The following is a 17,180-nucleotide window of genomic DNA, read 5'->3' as shown; positions in this document are numbered from 1 at the left end:
CTTTAGGATTGTTTAATTTGTCCCATTACTTTTGGCCCCTTAAAAAGTGGGAGACACATATAGAAACCGTTGTAATTCCTACACCGTTCACCTGATTTGGATGTAATTATCCTCAAATTAAATCTGAAAGTCTGCAGTTAAATCACATCTTGTTTGTTTCATTTCAAAGCCATTGTGGTGGTGAATAGAGGCCAAAATATGAAAATTCTGTCAATGTCCCAATATTTATGGACCTGACTGTATTTGTCAGTGTGTACCCAGCTTTAGTGGCCTGTTGCACCATCCACAATACACCTTTATTTTTAAGTTAAGAACCCCCTTAGTAGGGTATTGTGTGTTGTGATAGATATCTCTGGTCACTGTGACACTGCTGCCACCTAGTGTGTGTGTGTGTGTATATGTATGTATGTGTGTGTATATATATATATATATATATATATATATATAATATAGCAAACAGCGGCACTCACGGGACCAGCGTGTAAAGTGTGGTGCATGGCCGCCCCTCCTGTCCAGCTCCGGGTGGGTGACGTCTTCCGCATGCGGCCGACGGGTCACTCAGCATGTCATGACGCTCGGCGTATGACTCACCCATTCCAGTGATAGACATCAGGTAGTGGGCGGTGAAGTGTGTGCTGTAACCATGGTAACCTGAACGGTATTACAAGGAACCACATAGGGTTAGAGCATCAGGAAAAAACAGTTGTGCGGTATAATTTATCTATAGAAAACATTGCAGTATAACTCAAGTATATACAAAACAGAGTCCAAAGAGCGGACTCAAATTATAGAATATAAGTGACACATAAAAGACATATAACAAATATATATGACACCTGGTCTTGAAAAAAATGTTAGGTAATCAATAACTATTGAAATCTGACAATACAGAACTGTCTTTATTGTGCATGGCAATCGGTCGTAAAAAATCCTCTTGGAAACAGGATAAATAAAAAAATTTACTGAATTAGGTATCGTGGGCCAATTAATGAGGTACTCAAAAGATAATACTGAAATGAGCCAATATATGAAACATAACCAGAGATACGATCCAAAACCAATCATCCAGTGCCAGACATGTCGAAGAGATGCACACGCACGGGGTAAACTTAAATGTCCCTTTGCTTGGTTATTTTACAACACCTGGTATTCCTAGGTGGTCCCCCATCATATATATATTATTTTTTATTATTGTTTTTTTTTCCCGGGACTCTGTTACCTTTTTGTGTTTAAGGAGTGCAAAGGTTTGGGACTGTTCCTCTATTTTTTCCGGGCTTTTTCACTCTCCTGGCTGGATGTTAAATTTCTACAATGTTGCCCAAGCCTGCTTATATGGGATATAGTGTATAATAAACCAACTTGGTTTGTATTGATTGCAACATTATTGTCACCTAGTGGCAAGTGCTGCGATTCACATCTTTTTGTGTTTAAGGACTGCAAGTGTATGGGACTACCTGCTGATGTTTGTTTTTGCCCTTCTGGCTGGAGATATATATATCTATATATATATATATATAGATATAGATATATAGATATATATAGATATATATAGATATAGATAGATAGATATAAAATCTGTTAAGGGTAATGCACCTCAGACGAAGCAATCTACTTACACAGTGTCTTCCCCCTCTAATTTTCCTGGCCATTCCATCACTCCCCTATTGTCACCCTCTTTGGTTTTGAGTGAGTATACTCTGCACTCGGTGGCTTTGGCTGCCCCGTCAGCTATGGCAGCGGCCCAGGAGATGCTGGTTATTAAGCCCCTTATGGAGCAACAATTCAAAGAATTCAGTTCCACCCTTAAGTCGGTGGTTTCCCAATTAGAGTCTCATACAAAGAGACTTGATGCAGTAGAACAAGGCACAAGCAATGTGGAGGACATTGCGTCATCCCTCCAGTTATCTTCCACTTCACAAGGGGATACTATTAAGGCTCTCCTAGATAAGATAGATGACTTGGAGAATAAAAACCAACAAAATAATCTGAGTTTTTTGGGGATCCCCACTGTGAAGGGACTAGCCTTGATTGATGATTTACAAAGTGATCTCAATAATGATTTAGGCATAACTCAGGTGTCTCCCCCTATGATTTTTGAACAGGCACATCGACTAGGACCAGAGAGATCCACCAGTGATACTAGGCCACGCCCTGTAATAGCGAAATATTATCATCATTTATATGGCACCACAAGTGTTCCGCAGCGCCTTACAAAATATATAAACAATTACGTGACATACAATACAATGCAGGAAAAGGACATGAGCAATAAACATTGCTACATTAGCAACCATAACACCCACATAAGCAGCAGAGCTGAAGCAACCAAGTGTTAGGTGCCCTAGTGGGGAGTAAGAAGTAGATGAAAGTAAGTAGGGAGAAGCACAAGAGGATAGAGGGCCCTGCTCATAAGAGTTTACATTCTAAAGGGGAAATATCTAAACTTCAGGGATAAGGAGTTAGTGCTTCTCTCCTATAGACGTCAGGGCTCTCCGTTTATTGATGGCCACAAACTTTTTTGCTTTTTCAGGATTTTTCGGCTGCTGTGTCTCGGAGGAAGGAATTCTCCCCACTGTGTAAAATACATTTTGATAACCACATTCAGTTTGCTCTATTATTCATTGCAAAATTGAAAGTTACTGTAGATGGAGTAGTCCGCATGTTCGATTATTTCAACAAAGCCAAAGCATACGTGCACTCTCTATCTACTAGATCTGCTAGTCCAACAGGGTCAAATACTTTTTTATAAAAGATGGACAAATATTGTTTTATGGTTCTATTGTTTTGAACCGTTGTTATGGGTTAAAAGATGGCCTAGGTTTTGGGTTCTACTTTTTCTTATTTTTGTTGTTCTAATTTTATATGCTGCGGAAATATGTAGCATTGTACATATTTCCTTGTTTGAATGTTTGGAGGAAAAAATAGATCCTCAGAGCAAACACATGTTAATTGTTTTATTTATATTTATTTTTTGATTTTGTATATATTAAGTCTGGGCTTGGCAGGTGGCACCCTTTTTTTCTTTCCTGGTTCTTCCTCCAACTCGCTGGGATGGGTTCATGGCGTGGTGGTTTACAGTATCTGCATGAGTTCACTCTTTAGATTGGGGTTAGTTAGCATAAATGATTTCAGTTGTTGGTTCTGCCCCGTCCTCTGCTATCCATAATTGTGTCCGCATTGTCTCCTGGAATGTACGTTGGTTGAATTCTCCTATTAAGCATAGAAGGTTGGCTTCACATTTTAAACACCTGGGATCAGATATCCCATTTTTACAAGAGACACATTGGGCAACCTCTGATAATGTGTTTGCGCAGCTCCTGGATTAAGGAATGTGTCTAGTCTTGCTTTGTTACCAAAAAAAGAGGTGTGGCTGAGTGTTTTAGAAACGCCTAGATTATTCCATTATTAGTTCAGAATGTGTTCCAGAGTCGATTTTGTTAGACATGCTTATACGAGATGAACCTTACACTCTTCTCAATTCCCATAATTTGGATTTTCTTCTTCAGGTTCCATAGGGATCCACAGGGATACCATGGGGTGTAGGTGGTTGGAGCACCAAACAGTCAAAAACTTTAGCTCCCAGGATACACCGGTCCTCCTCCACATATACCCCGCCCCCAGCCAAAGGCAGACAGTTTTGAGTTTGGTGCCGGCAGTAGCCGGCTGCACCTTTTAGCGGGGGGACTGCATTCAGCAGCCCCAAGCTTTTACTTTTATTTATTAGTTTTTTTCAGAGCAAGCAGCGCCGGACGTCCTAATGGGCGCCTGCGCTTCTGCTCCCACTAATCCCGTCAGTGCCACAATACCGGTGAGTGGTCCGGTGATTACGGCGGACGCCAGTGGGGCTCAGCTAGTTTCTCCACTGGAAGAACCAGGACTGCAGCCAGACAAACGGGGAAGACCGGTAAGGCGATTCCTCGCTTGCGTGGAATTGTGTATTCGGCAGTCCTTGCCTCCAGTTGTGGAGACCAGCCGGAGGATGCTGTAGTGGGGTGTCTGGTTTGTCCGCACCCCCACTAGACCACAGGGGCAGTTAAGTCTGGCGTTTGGCACCATTGTAGAGGCAAGTTGCACCCGGCGGTTGATGCAGCAGTAGGGGAGGTAATCTCTCTCCGGGAGGCCCCTCCCCCAGCCCAGAGCTTTATCCCTCACAAGAGGTTTCCCACCTCTAAAGTGCTCCGTCACCATCATCTCACTGTGAAACGCTCAGCAGCCATCTCTCAGGGCATGGTTGATACTACAGGTTTCAGGAGAATCTGGTCCAGTCTCCCTGTATACCTTTCCTCGGGGCCAGGTTATACAGTGCACAATCCTACCAGCCTGTTAAGGCTTGAGTAGTTGATTTAGTGCCCATTGCAAGTATATTTATTGATATGCATTGTATGTGACTTGTGCTAGCTCTGCTGTTGTGATATGCTGTCTTAAACTTTCTGACTATCAGTTATATTTACCCTGCTGTTTTTTCTTAACCTTTATCTACCAGGCGTATAGGGGTTCGTTATTAATTCACATTTAACTGTATTTGTCACATTGCATTTCTAGCTTTACACTGGTTGTGTGCTGCTGGTTGGTTATTACTATGTCTTCTAAAGGACTGTGGCTGATTACTTGCAGATCCTGTTCAACGGGCTTGTCCCCTCAGGATTCTGTGGATGGTCTCTGTGCTATTTATGTTCCATAACAACCCACCTTACCAGTCTCTGTCCAGGAGCCACCTTGGATGTTCTCCTTATCCCAGGTTACGACGCAGCTAGTTTACCGCTTATCAGCCCCCACGCTGCCTCCCACCATCGGGTACCCACAGCTGTTACAGCCTGCTGTACCCCTATGCATCCTCCTTGGATGGATGCGTTTGCCCACTCTGTTCATAATATGGCTCAAACGTCTGCCGCCTATCAGCAAATGTCACAGGCGGACAGACCAGTAGCCATCAAAGCACAGGAGCGAGGAGGACCGTCATTCGACAGTGGATGTCCCTTCTCTAGTGAGGGCTGTAAAATTGATCCTGAACATAGAGGATGAGAAACCGGCTCGTACGCCTAAAAATCCCGATGATTAAATGCCAAAAAGTGGTTAAGGCTGAATTCCCTCAATCAGACCAGCTCACTGAGCTCATGGGGAAGCATGGAGTACTCCTGGCAAACAGTTCCAGATTCCTAAGAGACTAGCATCTTTTAACCCTCTCCCACCTGGCGAATGTACTAAGTGGGAAGTCCCTCCTACCATTGATGCTCACGTGGCATGCTTAGTCAGAAGCTCTACGCTGCCTATACAGTCTACATCCTACCTTAAGAATGCCACGGATAGAAAAAAGAAACTTGTCTCAAGTCAGTCTACTCACTTTCTGGCGCTATTACTTGGCCGGCTATGACCACGGCCTGGGTAGCTAAGGCTACCGAAGAATGGACGGAGGCACTGAAACACAGCTTGCCATAAGACGCTACCAGGGAGCAACTGGCCTACATCTCCCATATTCGGGAAGCAGACTTATTTGGGAGAAGCTGCGTTGTATACTGGACTCCTTGCCTCTAAGGCATTTGCGACCTTGGTAGTCTCACTCCGGGTCCTTTGGCTACGGTCCTGGAAGGTGAAAACAGAATCCAAGAAGCCTCAAATCCTTACCCTTCTCTGCAGACATGCTGTTCGGCACAGAGTTGGACAAAATCGTGGTTGCCGTGGCAGCCTCAAAATCTGTTTTTCTTTTGTCAGCAGCTGCCTCTAAGCCTAAACCATCCTCCTTTCGGTCCTTTCGTCCCCAGGATAAGGCAAAAGGACAATCCTCTCCCAGGCAGCCTAATTGACACAAGACCACTAAGTCTCGATCCAAGCATCCATGGCCGGCCAGACGTCCAGCCCCCAAGTCTGGCAACAAACCCTCCGCCTGATAGGGCAGGACTCCTCCTGGGGGATCCCAGGGTGGGAGGCCGACTTCTGCAGTTCGCCGACTCATGGTGTCAAACTACTACCATGCCTGGGTCCGAGAAGTGGTCTCTCACCTTTCTGAGGCGCCCTCCCCAGGTATTTTTTTTTTTTTTTTTTTACAAGTCCTTTTTTCACTCCCTGCTGAGTTCAGGTGTGATAATACCAGTTCCTTCGGTTCATCGAGGAACTTTTTTTTTTTTTTACAAGTCCTTTTTTCACTCCCTGCTGAGTTCAGGTGTGATAATACCAGTTCCTTCGGTTCATCGAGGAACTTTTTTTTTTTTTTTTTTATTCCACTCTTTTTGATTTAGAAGCCCAATGGGTCTCATCGGCCTATTCTGAATCTCAAATCCCTCAACAGGTTTATCCGTGTGCCAAAGTTCAGGATGGTAACTTTACGATCAATTGTTCTGGCATTGGAACCTGGGGATGTTATGGCTTCTCTGGACATTCTGGATGCATACCTACATTTGCCTATTACACCAGCCCACCAACTGTTCCTACGGTTTGTTGTCCTTCAACATTACCAGTTTCGGGCGCTGCCCTTCGGTCTGTCTACAGTCCCTCAGGTCTTTACTAAAATTGTCAGTTATGATGGACCGCCTCAGGCGTCAGGGAGTCAGAATCCTGCCATATCTAGACAACCTTTTCATTTTGGCACATTCACCAGTTGTTCTACAACGCCATCTCCAGCTGACCATTGCCTTCATGCAAGCACACCGCTGGCTCGTCAACTGGAAAAAGTCCTTCCTCTCTCCGACATTGCTGACGGTACATCTGGGTGCACTCCTGGATTCTCGTGTACAAAGGATCTTTCTGCCAGCGGACAAAAGTTCAGCACTGCACTTGCGCATGCTCAAGTTGCTCCACAATCGTAGGGTATCCATTCACTCAGCAATGCAGCTCCTGGAATACACCCAGTTCCACTCCAGGCCCCTTCAACAACTGATTATCTCCCGGTGGAACGGGCAATATCATCTGATTCGGTCCTAAATGATCTTCCTCCCTCCGGAGGTTTGGCTTTCCCTCTCATGGTGGCTGCAGATGTCCCATCTGGATTCCAAATTGGGAGCTTCTCATTACAGATGCCAGCCTTCGCGGATGGGGTGCGGTGACCGGTCATCATATCTTTTCAGGGACGGGGTGGACAACCCGAGAAAGTAGTCTGCCTATAAACATCCTGGAACTTCAAGCAGTGTACAGAGCACTCACTTTGACTGTCTCCGGGGCAGGCCGGTCCAAATCCAGTTTGACAATGCAACTGCTGTAGCCTACCTAAACCATCAGGGAGGCACACGAGGTCGGGCAGCCAATGCGGGAAGTAGCAAACATCCTGGTCTGGGCCGAACGTCCTCTCCCGGCGATCTTGGCAGTGTTCATCCCCAGAGTCCTCAACTGGGAAGTAGACATCCTAAGCCATCAGGACATACACGTCAGAGAGTGGGCTCTCCACCCGTAGGTCTTTAAACTCCTACTTGACGAATGGGGCCTACCAGACGTAGACCTCATGGCGCAACCACAAGGTCCTCAGGACCAGAGACCCCTCAGACGCCTTCGTGGATGCTCTGGCAGGGAAGTGGAACTTCAGTCTCGCATACCGCTTTCCTCCGATCTCTCTCCAAAAGTTCAAGCAAGAAGGTGGCATGGTGATACTTATAGCCCCAGTCTGGCCCAGGCGCCATTGGATCACCCACCTCCCAGAGGCTATGACCCTACAGTTTTTAGGCTCTCCCGGGTGCTTGCCTTTCTCCAGGCTAGGTTAGACCTCTGCCTCTGCCTGGCCTCCCTTAAAGTTCAGGTTTCTGCACTGTCAGTCTGGTTCCAGCGAAGGATTGCTCCCCTGTCTGATGTTAGAACATTCTTTCAGGGTGTTCTTCAACTTCACTTTGTCCCTCCAGTGGCCCTGTGGAATTTGTCACATCCCAATGGTACCCCCGTGGACCCTGAAGAAGAAAATATGAGTTATGGTAGAGGGCACCCACCCTGACGCACCTGGCTACATTGGGTATTTTTCTCTTGGTCACTGATACCCTCATCTTTTGTGAGTGTTTCTCGTGTGTACTGTTCTACCTTCTCCCCACTCCTGCTCCTGCATTGGGCTTGTGTTATGAGATCAGAGTCACTAGTGGGGAAAAGTCCTGCACAGCCTTGAGGGCTGCAATATCTTGGCAAGATGCGGCCGTATAATTGTGATGTGGCCTCTGGGGCCAGTTGCAGCCTCTGGGCTGCTTGAGGCCTGAGGGCCTATGAGTTGAGATGCGGCCTTTGGGCCAGTAGCAGCCTCTGGGCTGGTTGAGGCTTGTGGGCCAATGAGTTGTGATGCGGCCTTTGGGCCGATAGCAGCCTCCGGGCTGGTTGTTGCCTTGTGGGCAGAACGACTTGGCAGTAGGATGCTGAGTAGCTACCAGTGCCGCCGGGATGACACTGGCGACGGTGTGCTGGATTGCGCACTGAGGATGCTGAGTCGCTACCAGCGTCGCCGGGATGATGCTGGCGATGGTGCGCTGGAGTGCGCACTTAGACAGCTGAGTCGCTATCGGTGTCACCGGGATGACACCAGTGACGGTGCGTTGGAGTGCGCACTTGGACCGCTGAGTAGTGGCCAATGTCGCTGGGTTGACACTGGTGCTGGACACAGACTGGCGCTTCAGGCGGAGAAAGCGCACCATGCTGACTAGATGACTCAAGCAGCACGAGAAGGTGGAATGCAGACTGCGCCGCCTGGATGGGACAAATGGCAGTAGATACACACAGTAGACTGGCTCTGGAACTCGACTGGAAAACAGGAGACTGGAACAACCGGAAGTACGAGAAACTCACCGGCAAGGAGTAGAAGGGCTGGCTGGAATATAACAGGAACAGGGCCCAACCAGAGCAAGTTTCCCTAATGACAAATTATTGAGCACCTGGGCTGTATTCAGACAGGAGAATCAATCATAGTGCACACAGAGAGGCAGTAATTAGTGCAGGGGCTCAGCAGCAACCAAGACTGGAACTGCAACAATATGCTGCTAACCACTGATCCTAACAGGAGGAAGGAGGAGACTTCAGCGAACGCTTGTCCGGCGTTCACCCCACACAGCATTGGCAGCGTGGCGGCTTGTGACAGCTTGTTCACAAACTGTCTGCCTTTAGCTGGGGGCGCGGGTATATGTAGAGGAGGACCGGTGCACCCTGGGAGCTAAAGCTTTTGACTGTTTGGTGCCCAGTTAGCTACAACCACCTTCACCCCATGGTATACCTGTTGACCCTATGGAACTTGAAGAAAGTGTTAACAAAGGTAAGTCTACCACTACACTTTTTTTTTTCCGTTCAATGTCTAATTTACTTTTGGGTCGTCCCACTCCGTACCTGCTTGTGGGGGGGGGGATTTCAATAGTGTAGCTAATGATGCACTTGATCGCTCCGGACCCTCCTCTTCTTTGATGCCTTCGGGAATGGGTGGCATAGGTTTATTAATCTCCCTCCGTGGTTTGTGATATATATGACCCTCAACCCTACTGACAGGTCCCACTCTTATAACTCTCGGGTACACAAGTCTTTGTCCCGAATCGACTATTTACTGATGGACTTTAAATGTATTCCCTTAGTACTCTCCTGTGATATTCTTAGTATAGTCATATCAGATCACACTCCGGTTTATTTGGATATTCAGGCTACAGTAGGTCTTCTGGATTGTCCTGTGGGTTTTGGAGATTCCCGTCTTTTCTCGGCCAATTTGACCACTTTAAACAATTCCTTCATTCCAAATGAATAGAATTTGTTGATGATAATCTTGAACATTGGAAGTACTCTTTTAGGAAACTTCAAAAGCGATGATGAGGGGCCATAGTTTGGCTTATCAGGCTGGGAAGAAACGAGAATACCGTAGTAAGTTGATGCCTTGTAACGTAAGCTATGTACCATATGAGACTGATCCCTCAGATAACAACTTTGAGGTTTATAAACAACACAGTAAATTGCTAGAGAGTTGCCTGTTGACCAATACTTGGACCCAAACAGATTATGCCAAAAATTCTGAAACGAACTTCAGCCCAGAGAGAGATTTTGACTCAGAATATTACAGAGATTGAGATCTGAGGTTATTTCCCATCTCCATAATAAATCTCCAGGCCCTGATGGTTTTTCAGGGAAGTATTATAATATGTTGTATCCACAATTAGTCCCGTTCCTCACTACTCTGTATCAGGGTATATTGGAGGACCGCCTCCATTATCCAAATTTTAATAGAGCATACAATATAGTTATACCTAAACCTTCTAAAGATCCAGAATTGGTTACATCCTGTAGGTTTTACACTTTTGAATCAGGCCAATCGCCTCCAATTATTTTTACCTTGTATCCTAACACGCCATCAATTGGGATTTACACGTGGTAGATTTTTGGTAAAAGGGGTTAGAACAGCTTCTGCAACTATTGTCTAACTCACTTTCCCCATCACCTTTGGGAGCAATGCTTTTGAGCTTAGACGCAGAAAAGGCATTTGACACAGTGTCTTGGGGTCATTTGCTTAAAATCTTTGAGGCACATGATTTTGGTAGACTTTTCTCTGATCTGTTTATTTTTTTTTAGGTTGTTCACCGACCACTACCCTGATAATTATTGGCACCTGTAGTTCCCCCATTACAATGACGAGGGGCACTTGACAAGGATGCCCTCTTTCTCCATTGTAATTTTAATGTAGCTTTGGACCCGTTATTGTGCATACTTTATTCCTGGTCAGATTTTAAAGATATTTTGATGGGTACTCAGGAGTTTAAAGTTTTAAGCCCTTGCTGATGATTTATTACTTTATTTCAGATCCAGAACAGACCATACCTAAAATCTTTGATAAATTGTCAGATTATTCTAAGGTTTCTGGCTTTAGTATTAATTTGAATAAGTCAGAAGCGCTGTATTTGAGATCCATGGTGAAGCCACATTGGGGTGACTCTTATCCTGTGGTATTGGCTATTAATTCTCTTATATATTTGGGAATTGAATTACTACGTTATATTGGGGACATATGATCTTAATATGAGGTCACTTATTTGAGAGGTAGTAGGTGGACTGTCTTGGTGGCGTCCTCTTATGTTTTGCTATTTAGGTAGGATTCATTTATTAAAAATGTCATTTCTTAAACTCCTCTCTTTGCCAATTCTGCTCTCACAGGCGGATGGAAAGTTTTTGTATAAAACATTTTGGGACTTTATCTTGGGGAATAAACGTCCTTGAATTGGTTTGCTGAAGCTCCAACAAACCCGGGCTAATGGAAGGGTTAACTTACCTAATTTAAAATTATATAGTCATGCTGGAGTTTTGAGATACATGGATGCACAGGACGGACCTACATACTGATTCAAAAATGGATCAGTCTTTTCTCTGATCAGCACCTACTGGTATTTCTTCATTCCCATAAAGAGGAATTATCTGCGGATATTATTAGTAACCCCCTGCTGATGATTGGCACTTTAAAAGAAAGCAAAGGAATTCAAATTGTCACCATTCTCTCTTTCTCCCATTACTTTTATTATTATTATCGTTTATTTATATGGCGCCACAAGTGTTCCGCAGCGCCTTACAAAGTACATAAACAAATTGATTTACAGTGACTTACAGTACAATACAATACATGACATGGATAATATACATTGCTACATTCACGACCATAACACCCAGATAAGCAACAATGCAAAGCAACCAAGTGTTAGGTGCCCTGGTAGAGAGTAAGAAGTAGATGAAGGTATAGTAAGGAAAAGCACACGAGGGTAGAGGGCCCTGCTCATAGGAGCTTACATTCTAAGGGGGAGGGACAGACAGACAGGGGTGAAACAGATGGGGTAGGCAGGGAGAGAGGAGTATGTAGCAGCAAGTTAAGATGAGAGCTGGAAGGCTTTGATGAAATATTGGGTCTTGAGAGTACGTTTGAAGGATTGGAGAGAGGTGGAGAGTCTGATGGGAAGCGGGAGAGAGTTCCAGAGGTGGGGAGCAGCGCAGGCAAAATCTTGTAGGCGGGAGTGGGAGGAAGTAATCAATTGGCATGAGAGGCGGCGTGCATTTGTTGAACGAAGAGGGCGGACAGGAGAGTGAAGGGAGATTATATCAGAGATGTAAATAGGAGAGGAATGGCTGAGGGCTTTGTAAGTGAGTGTGAGAACCTTAAATTGCGTTCTAAAGGGGAAGGGGAGCCAGTGGTGGGCTTGTAGGAGAGGGGAGGCAGATGCAGAGCGTTTTGAGAGGAAGATGAGCTGAGCAGCAGCATTGAGGACAGACTGGAGAGGGGAGAGAAGGGATTTGGGGAGGCCAGATAGGAGAAGGTTACAGTAGTCCAATCTGGAGATGACCAATGAGTGTATGAGAGTTTTAGTGGCATCCTGGGTGAGAAAGGGTCTAATCTTGGAAATGTTTTTAAGATGAAAGCGACAGGACTGTGAGAGATTCTGGATATGTGGTTTGAAGGAGAGGGAGGAGTACAGGATAACTCCAAGACAGCGCACTTTGGGGCTAGAGGAGATAGTTGTGCCATCAATTGATAAAGAAATGGTGGGAAGTGTGGTTATGTAGGGGGGAGGGAAGATGATCTTCTCAGTCTTAGACATATTAAGTTTAAGAAATCGCTGGGACATCCAGGAAGAAATGGCAGAGAGACAATTGGAGACACGAGTGAGGAGAGAGGTCAGGGGATGAAAGGTAGATCTGAGTATCATCAGCATAGAGATTATATTGGAGGTCAAAAGAGCTGATTAGTTCACCTAGTGAGGATGTATAGAGTGAGAAAAGGAGAGGTCCAAGAACAGAACCTTGGGGAACACCCACTGCAAGAGGCTGTGGGGGAGAAGAGGAGTCATGAGAGGAGACAGAGAAGGATTGGTCAGAGAGGTAGGAGGCTAGCCAGGAGAGGGCAGTGTCACATAGACCAAGGGAGTGAAGGATTTGCAGAAGGAGAGGGTGGTCCAGTGTCAAAAGCAGCAGAAAGGTCAAGGAGAATGATCAGAGAGTAGTGGCCCTTGGATTTAGCAGCAAGGAGGTCATTGCTAACTTTTGTGAGGGCAGTTTCAGTGGAGTGGAGAGAGCGGAAGCCAGACTGAAAAGGGTCAAGGAGGGAATGAGAGGAAGGAAAGGTGGTAAGGCGCTTGGAAGCAAAAGGGAGGAGAGAGATGGGACGGTAGTTGGAGAGAGTGTTAGAATCAAGGGTTGTTTTTTTAGTATGGGGAGACCAGGGCATGTTTGAATGCAGACGGGACAGTGCTTGATGATAGGGAGAGATTAAAGAGGTGGGCAATATGGGAGCAGGCAGAAGGAGAGAGGTAGCGGAGGAGACGTGAAGGGATAGGGTCAAGGGGGGAGGTGGAAGGGGGAGAGGACTGGATGAGGGACATGACTTCCTCCCCAGATACAGGGGAGAAGAAAGTTAGAGTCGGTAAAATTGAAGGAGAGGGGTGATCTGGGAAAAGAGGCTGAAGTGGATAGCAGGGAGAATGGTGGGATATGATGTCCTGACGTATGGAGTCAATTTTAGATGTAAAGTAGGTAGCAAAATCAAGGGCCGAGAGCGAGGAGGGGGTGGGTGGAGGAGGGAGTTGAAGGTGGTGAAGAGACGTTTGGGATTTGAGGACTGAGAGGAGATGAGGTTCTTGAAATATGACTGTTTAGAGAGGGAAAGGGCAGCACTGTATGATGAGAGCATAAATTTGAAATGGAGAAAATCAGCCTTAGAGCGTGATCTTCTCCACTGTCCAGCAGTTCGCGAACACTTTTGCAGGTATCTGGTGCATTTGGAATGCCAGGGTTGAGGTGTAAATCTGCGAGGGTGAATAGTGATCGCCGGAGCAACAGACTCCAGAGAAGAAGTAAGGGAGGTATTGTATAGAGAAATGGCTTGTTCAGGGCAGGAGAGAGAGAGGATAGGGGAGAGAAGTGAGTCAAGCTGGGAAGAAAAAAAGTGTCAATAGCGTCAATGTTACGCTTAGTGATAGTGGCCTTAGGAGGTAGAGGAAGGGAAGGAGAGAGGGATAGGTTAAAAGAGAGAAGGTGATGGTCTGAGAGGGGGAATGGGGAATTGGAGTAATCAAAAATATCACAACGGTGAGTGAAGACCAGGTCAAGCGAATGCCCACTCACATGGGAGGGTGAGGAGGTCCATTGGGAGAGACCAAATGAAGACATGAGGGTGAGGAGTTTGGAGGCAGAGGCTTCTGTGGGGATATCAATAGGAATATTGAAGTAACCTAGGATAATAGAGGGAAGGTCAGAGGAGAGAAAGGGGAGAAGCCAGGAAGCGAAGTTGTCAATGAATTTGGAAGGAGGGCCAGGGGGACGGTAAATGACAGCTACTCTAAGGTGAACTGGTTGGAAGAGGCGTATAGCATGAACCTCAAATGTAGAGAAAGTAAGAGATGGTTCAGAGAGTAGGATTTGGTTAGAAGTAACCGGGGGATAGAAGGACCCCTACCCCACCACCATGGCAACCCCCAGGCCGAGGGGTATGAGAGAAGATGAGGCCCCCAGAGGAGAGAGCAGCAGGGGAAGTGGTGTCAGAGGGTGAAATCCAGGTTTCAGTAATGGCTAGGAGATGCCAGTTTTTAGAGATGAAAAGGTGATGGGTGGGTACGAGTTTGTTACATACTGATCTGGCATTCCAGAGGGCACAGGATAGAGGGACAGTGTTTGTGGGAGAGATGTGAATTAGATTATTTGGGTTGCTGTAGCGAGAAGGTGAGTTTAATATGAGTGGCCGAGATGAATGTAGTGGAGAGATTATGCGGGGACCAGAGCTGGGAAGGGAATCTGTAGGTGGTTGGCAGGGAGGGAGTTTAATATGATGGGGGTGGTATGGGGTGACATGGAGAGGAGGTTTGGAGGAAGGATTATCAGTGGGGTAGTAGAACAAAGGAGGGGTAGAAGAGAATGAAAGTATTAGTGGTAGAGGAGAGGGAGGACGGCAGACAGAGGAGGGGAGATAAAGGAAGGAGGAGGTGGAGGAGACAAGGGTGGAAAAAGGGGGTAGAGCAGAGTATTAGGTAGACAGTGAGTGGAGGGGGAAGGTACACATGATAATGGTGTGGAAGGGTTGGGTAGGGGGAGGAAAACTAGATGTGGGAATAAAGTATGAGTGCAGAGAAGCAAGTAACAAGGAAAATGTGCCTGCAAAATTTCCAAACTATTATTGAGCAGAGGAAAAGAGGAGAAATGGAATATTAAAGTAAACTGAATTAGAAGACAGATGACAGGCTAGGAAAAGAAGAGAGGTGGGAAGATATTATTTCTAAGTTTTTAAATCCTGAGTTTCAAAATGGGTAGGCCTCTGTGCCTTTCTCTTCATGGCCAGATATGGGGATTCCTTATTTCTGAACATTGGTTGACACTGAAAACTGCTGGCCCTATCGAGTGGCGGAGTTGGTGAATAAATATGGATTGCCTCATTCCCACTCTCAGACGCAACACTAATGTGAGTTCCATGATGCAGACTTATTCCTCAGAAGATTGGTCCAACTCTTTGGATCTATTATTAGTTAGACCTGGGGTGACAAAGGGCAATTCATCTCCGTTATAAAATTCTTCAGATTCCCTTAGACCATTTTTAAATATCTACAGGGTTATCTACTTTGTGTACTGTATTCCCCCATATTACCATGGAAAGCCTGTTAAACTCATTCCTCTCTTGTCAATCAGTGCTCTCATCCAGCATGTATAGAGGAATGTTCTATAACATTTATCACAATGGGTATCTTTTCCCCCACTGCAGGTTCTTGATGGGATTGTCCAACACTAGTGTTTCTACTAAGTGTGGGATTTCTGATGCAACCTTTATACATTTGTATGTGGGAATGCCCCCTTATTTGTAGATTTGGGTCATCGGTCAATAGATTTGCATCTAGTTAATTATTTTCCACTATTGGTTGAGTGGGCGATTTTGGATATTCTGCCACAGTCTGTTTCGGGTAGGGAAGATAGTAAAAACATATTATTAGTTATATCAGCGGTGGCCCCTAAATGCTACAGATGTGGACCCATGCAGATCCCCCATCGGTTTCTTGATTCTGTGCTAAACTATTTTTTGCCTTCCAAATGGATTGGCTAGAGTTCACTCTGCATAAGGAGACTAACACAGCTTCTTTTTTTTTTTTTTTTTTTTTGTTAAGCTGTGGGAGGGTTTTATAGACTTCTTTACGTTGACCCTAAAATGCCAAATACATTTGTGCTTCCGAAGTACTCTTGGTATAAAACTCAGATTTTACTGGATGATCTGCCCATTTCTGTGTCTGTTACAGGTGGGATTTGTTTAATTTTGGGTCTCCTTTCCCCTGTTTTATTTTATTGGTCAATTTTTAGTTTAGGGGGGTGTGCCTGCCATGTTTAGACTGTTCTGGATAGTGGGTACTCTGTGTCAATTTTTGGTTTTGACTTTTAATGGAAATATTTTTCTGTTAATACTGTATAATTAATATACTGTATCTACACCCGTAATGGGTCTTTGTTCTATTTGTTATTTATTATGTTTTATGCTATCTGATTTGTAATGCACTACTGCTCTGATGAATAAGAAATGTTTAAGGTAAATTATCAATATTCTATTTGTTCTATGTTATCTATATAACAAAATGTTAGATCTAGCTTAATTGGTAACATTTCTTGAAGAAAATGCTGCAATAAAGTACCCAGAAGTACATTTTAAAATGACTAAATATAATAATGGCATACCTATTTTTTCATTTAACAGGATATGATAAAGCAGCGAAGATTGCCAAAATAGCCCACAAGGAAGGTGCTACACTAAAGGAGACTGCGATCAAACTTGGAATTCTTACATCAGAGCAGTTTGACCAATGGGTTAGGCCGGAAGACATGCTGGGTCCAAAATAATGGGAACTGTACATTTCAAACTCAAAATATTTTTTTGTCAGTATATGTAAATAAAAAATGACCTCCTATAATCCCAATGTAATGTGTTTTATGTAACTTTTTTTTGTTTTTTTACATTTTGCCTTTTTCTGAAAGTGTTTTATTCTACAAATTAGTATTGTGTGAGCACGCAATATTCACAAGAAATGTAATCTGCTTGGTTACTTGTAGCTGTTGTGACAGGATCTTTTTCTCTGTCACTCTCGCCTGGTCCCTCCGGCTCTGATTTCTCCAGTGATAGTCTTGCATTCTTAAGCTGCATACACACTTAACGATATGCTCCATGAACTGCCCTGCACTGCTGGACTCAATATCGTTAACGACATTGAGCATACACACTGAACGATATCGTGCACGATATCGTTCAGTGACTGCAC

At 45.0% G+C, this 17,180-nt stretch overlaps 1 protein-coding gene across 1 annotated transcript in view; it reads left to right on the top strand.

Moving 5' to 3' along the window:
- Positions 1-16,835, top strand: part of FH (fumarate hydratase) — a 70,087-nt gene extending 53,252 nt beyond the window's left edge. The window contains exon 10 of the mRNA XM_088474463.1: positions 16,622-16,835. Within this exon, the coding sequence (XP_088330589.1) occupies positions 16,622-16,764 (143 nt within the window). The 3' untranslated portion in view covers positions 16,765-16,835. The remainder of the gene's footprint in view (positions 1-16,621) is intronic.
- Positions 16,836-17,180: the final 345 nt, after the last annotated feature.

This window comes from Taudactylus pleione, unplaced genomic scaffold (assembly GCF_031769625.1).
Source record: "Taudactylus pleione unplaced genomic scaffold, aTauple2 ptg000154l, whole genome shotgun sequence".
Classification (NCBI taxonomy): domain Eukaryota; kingdom Metazoa; phylum Chordata; class Amphibia; order Anura; family Myobatrachidae; genus Taudactylus; species Taudactylus pleione.
The sequence above is the reverse complement of the archived record's forward strand: the minus strand, read 5'-3'. Positions and strand labels throughout refer to the sequence as shown.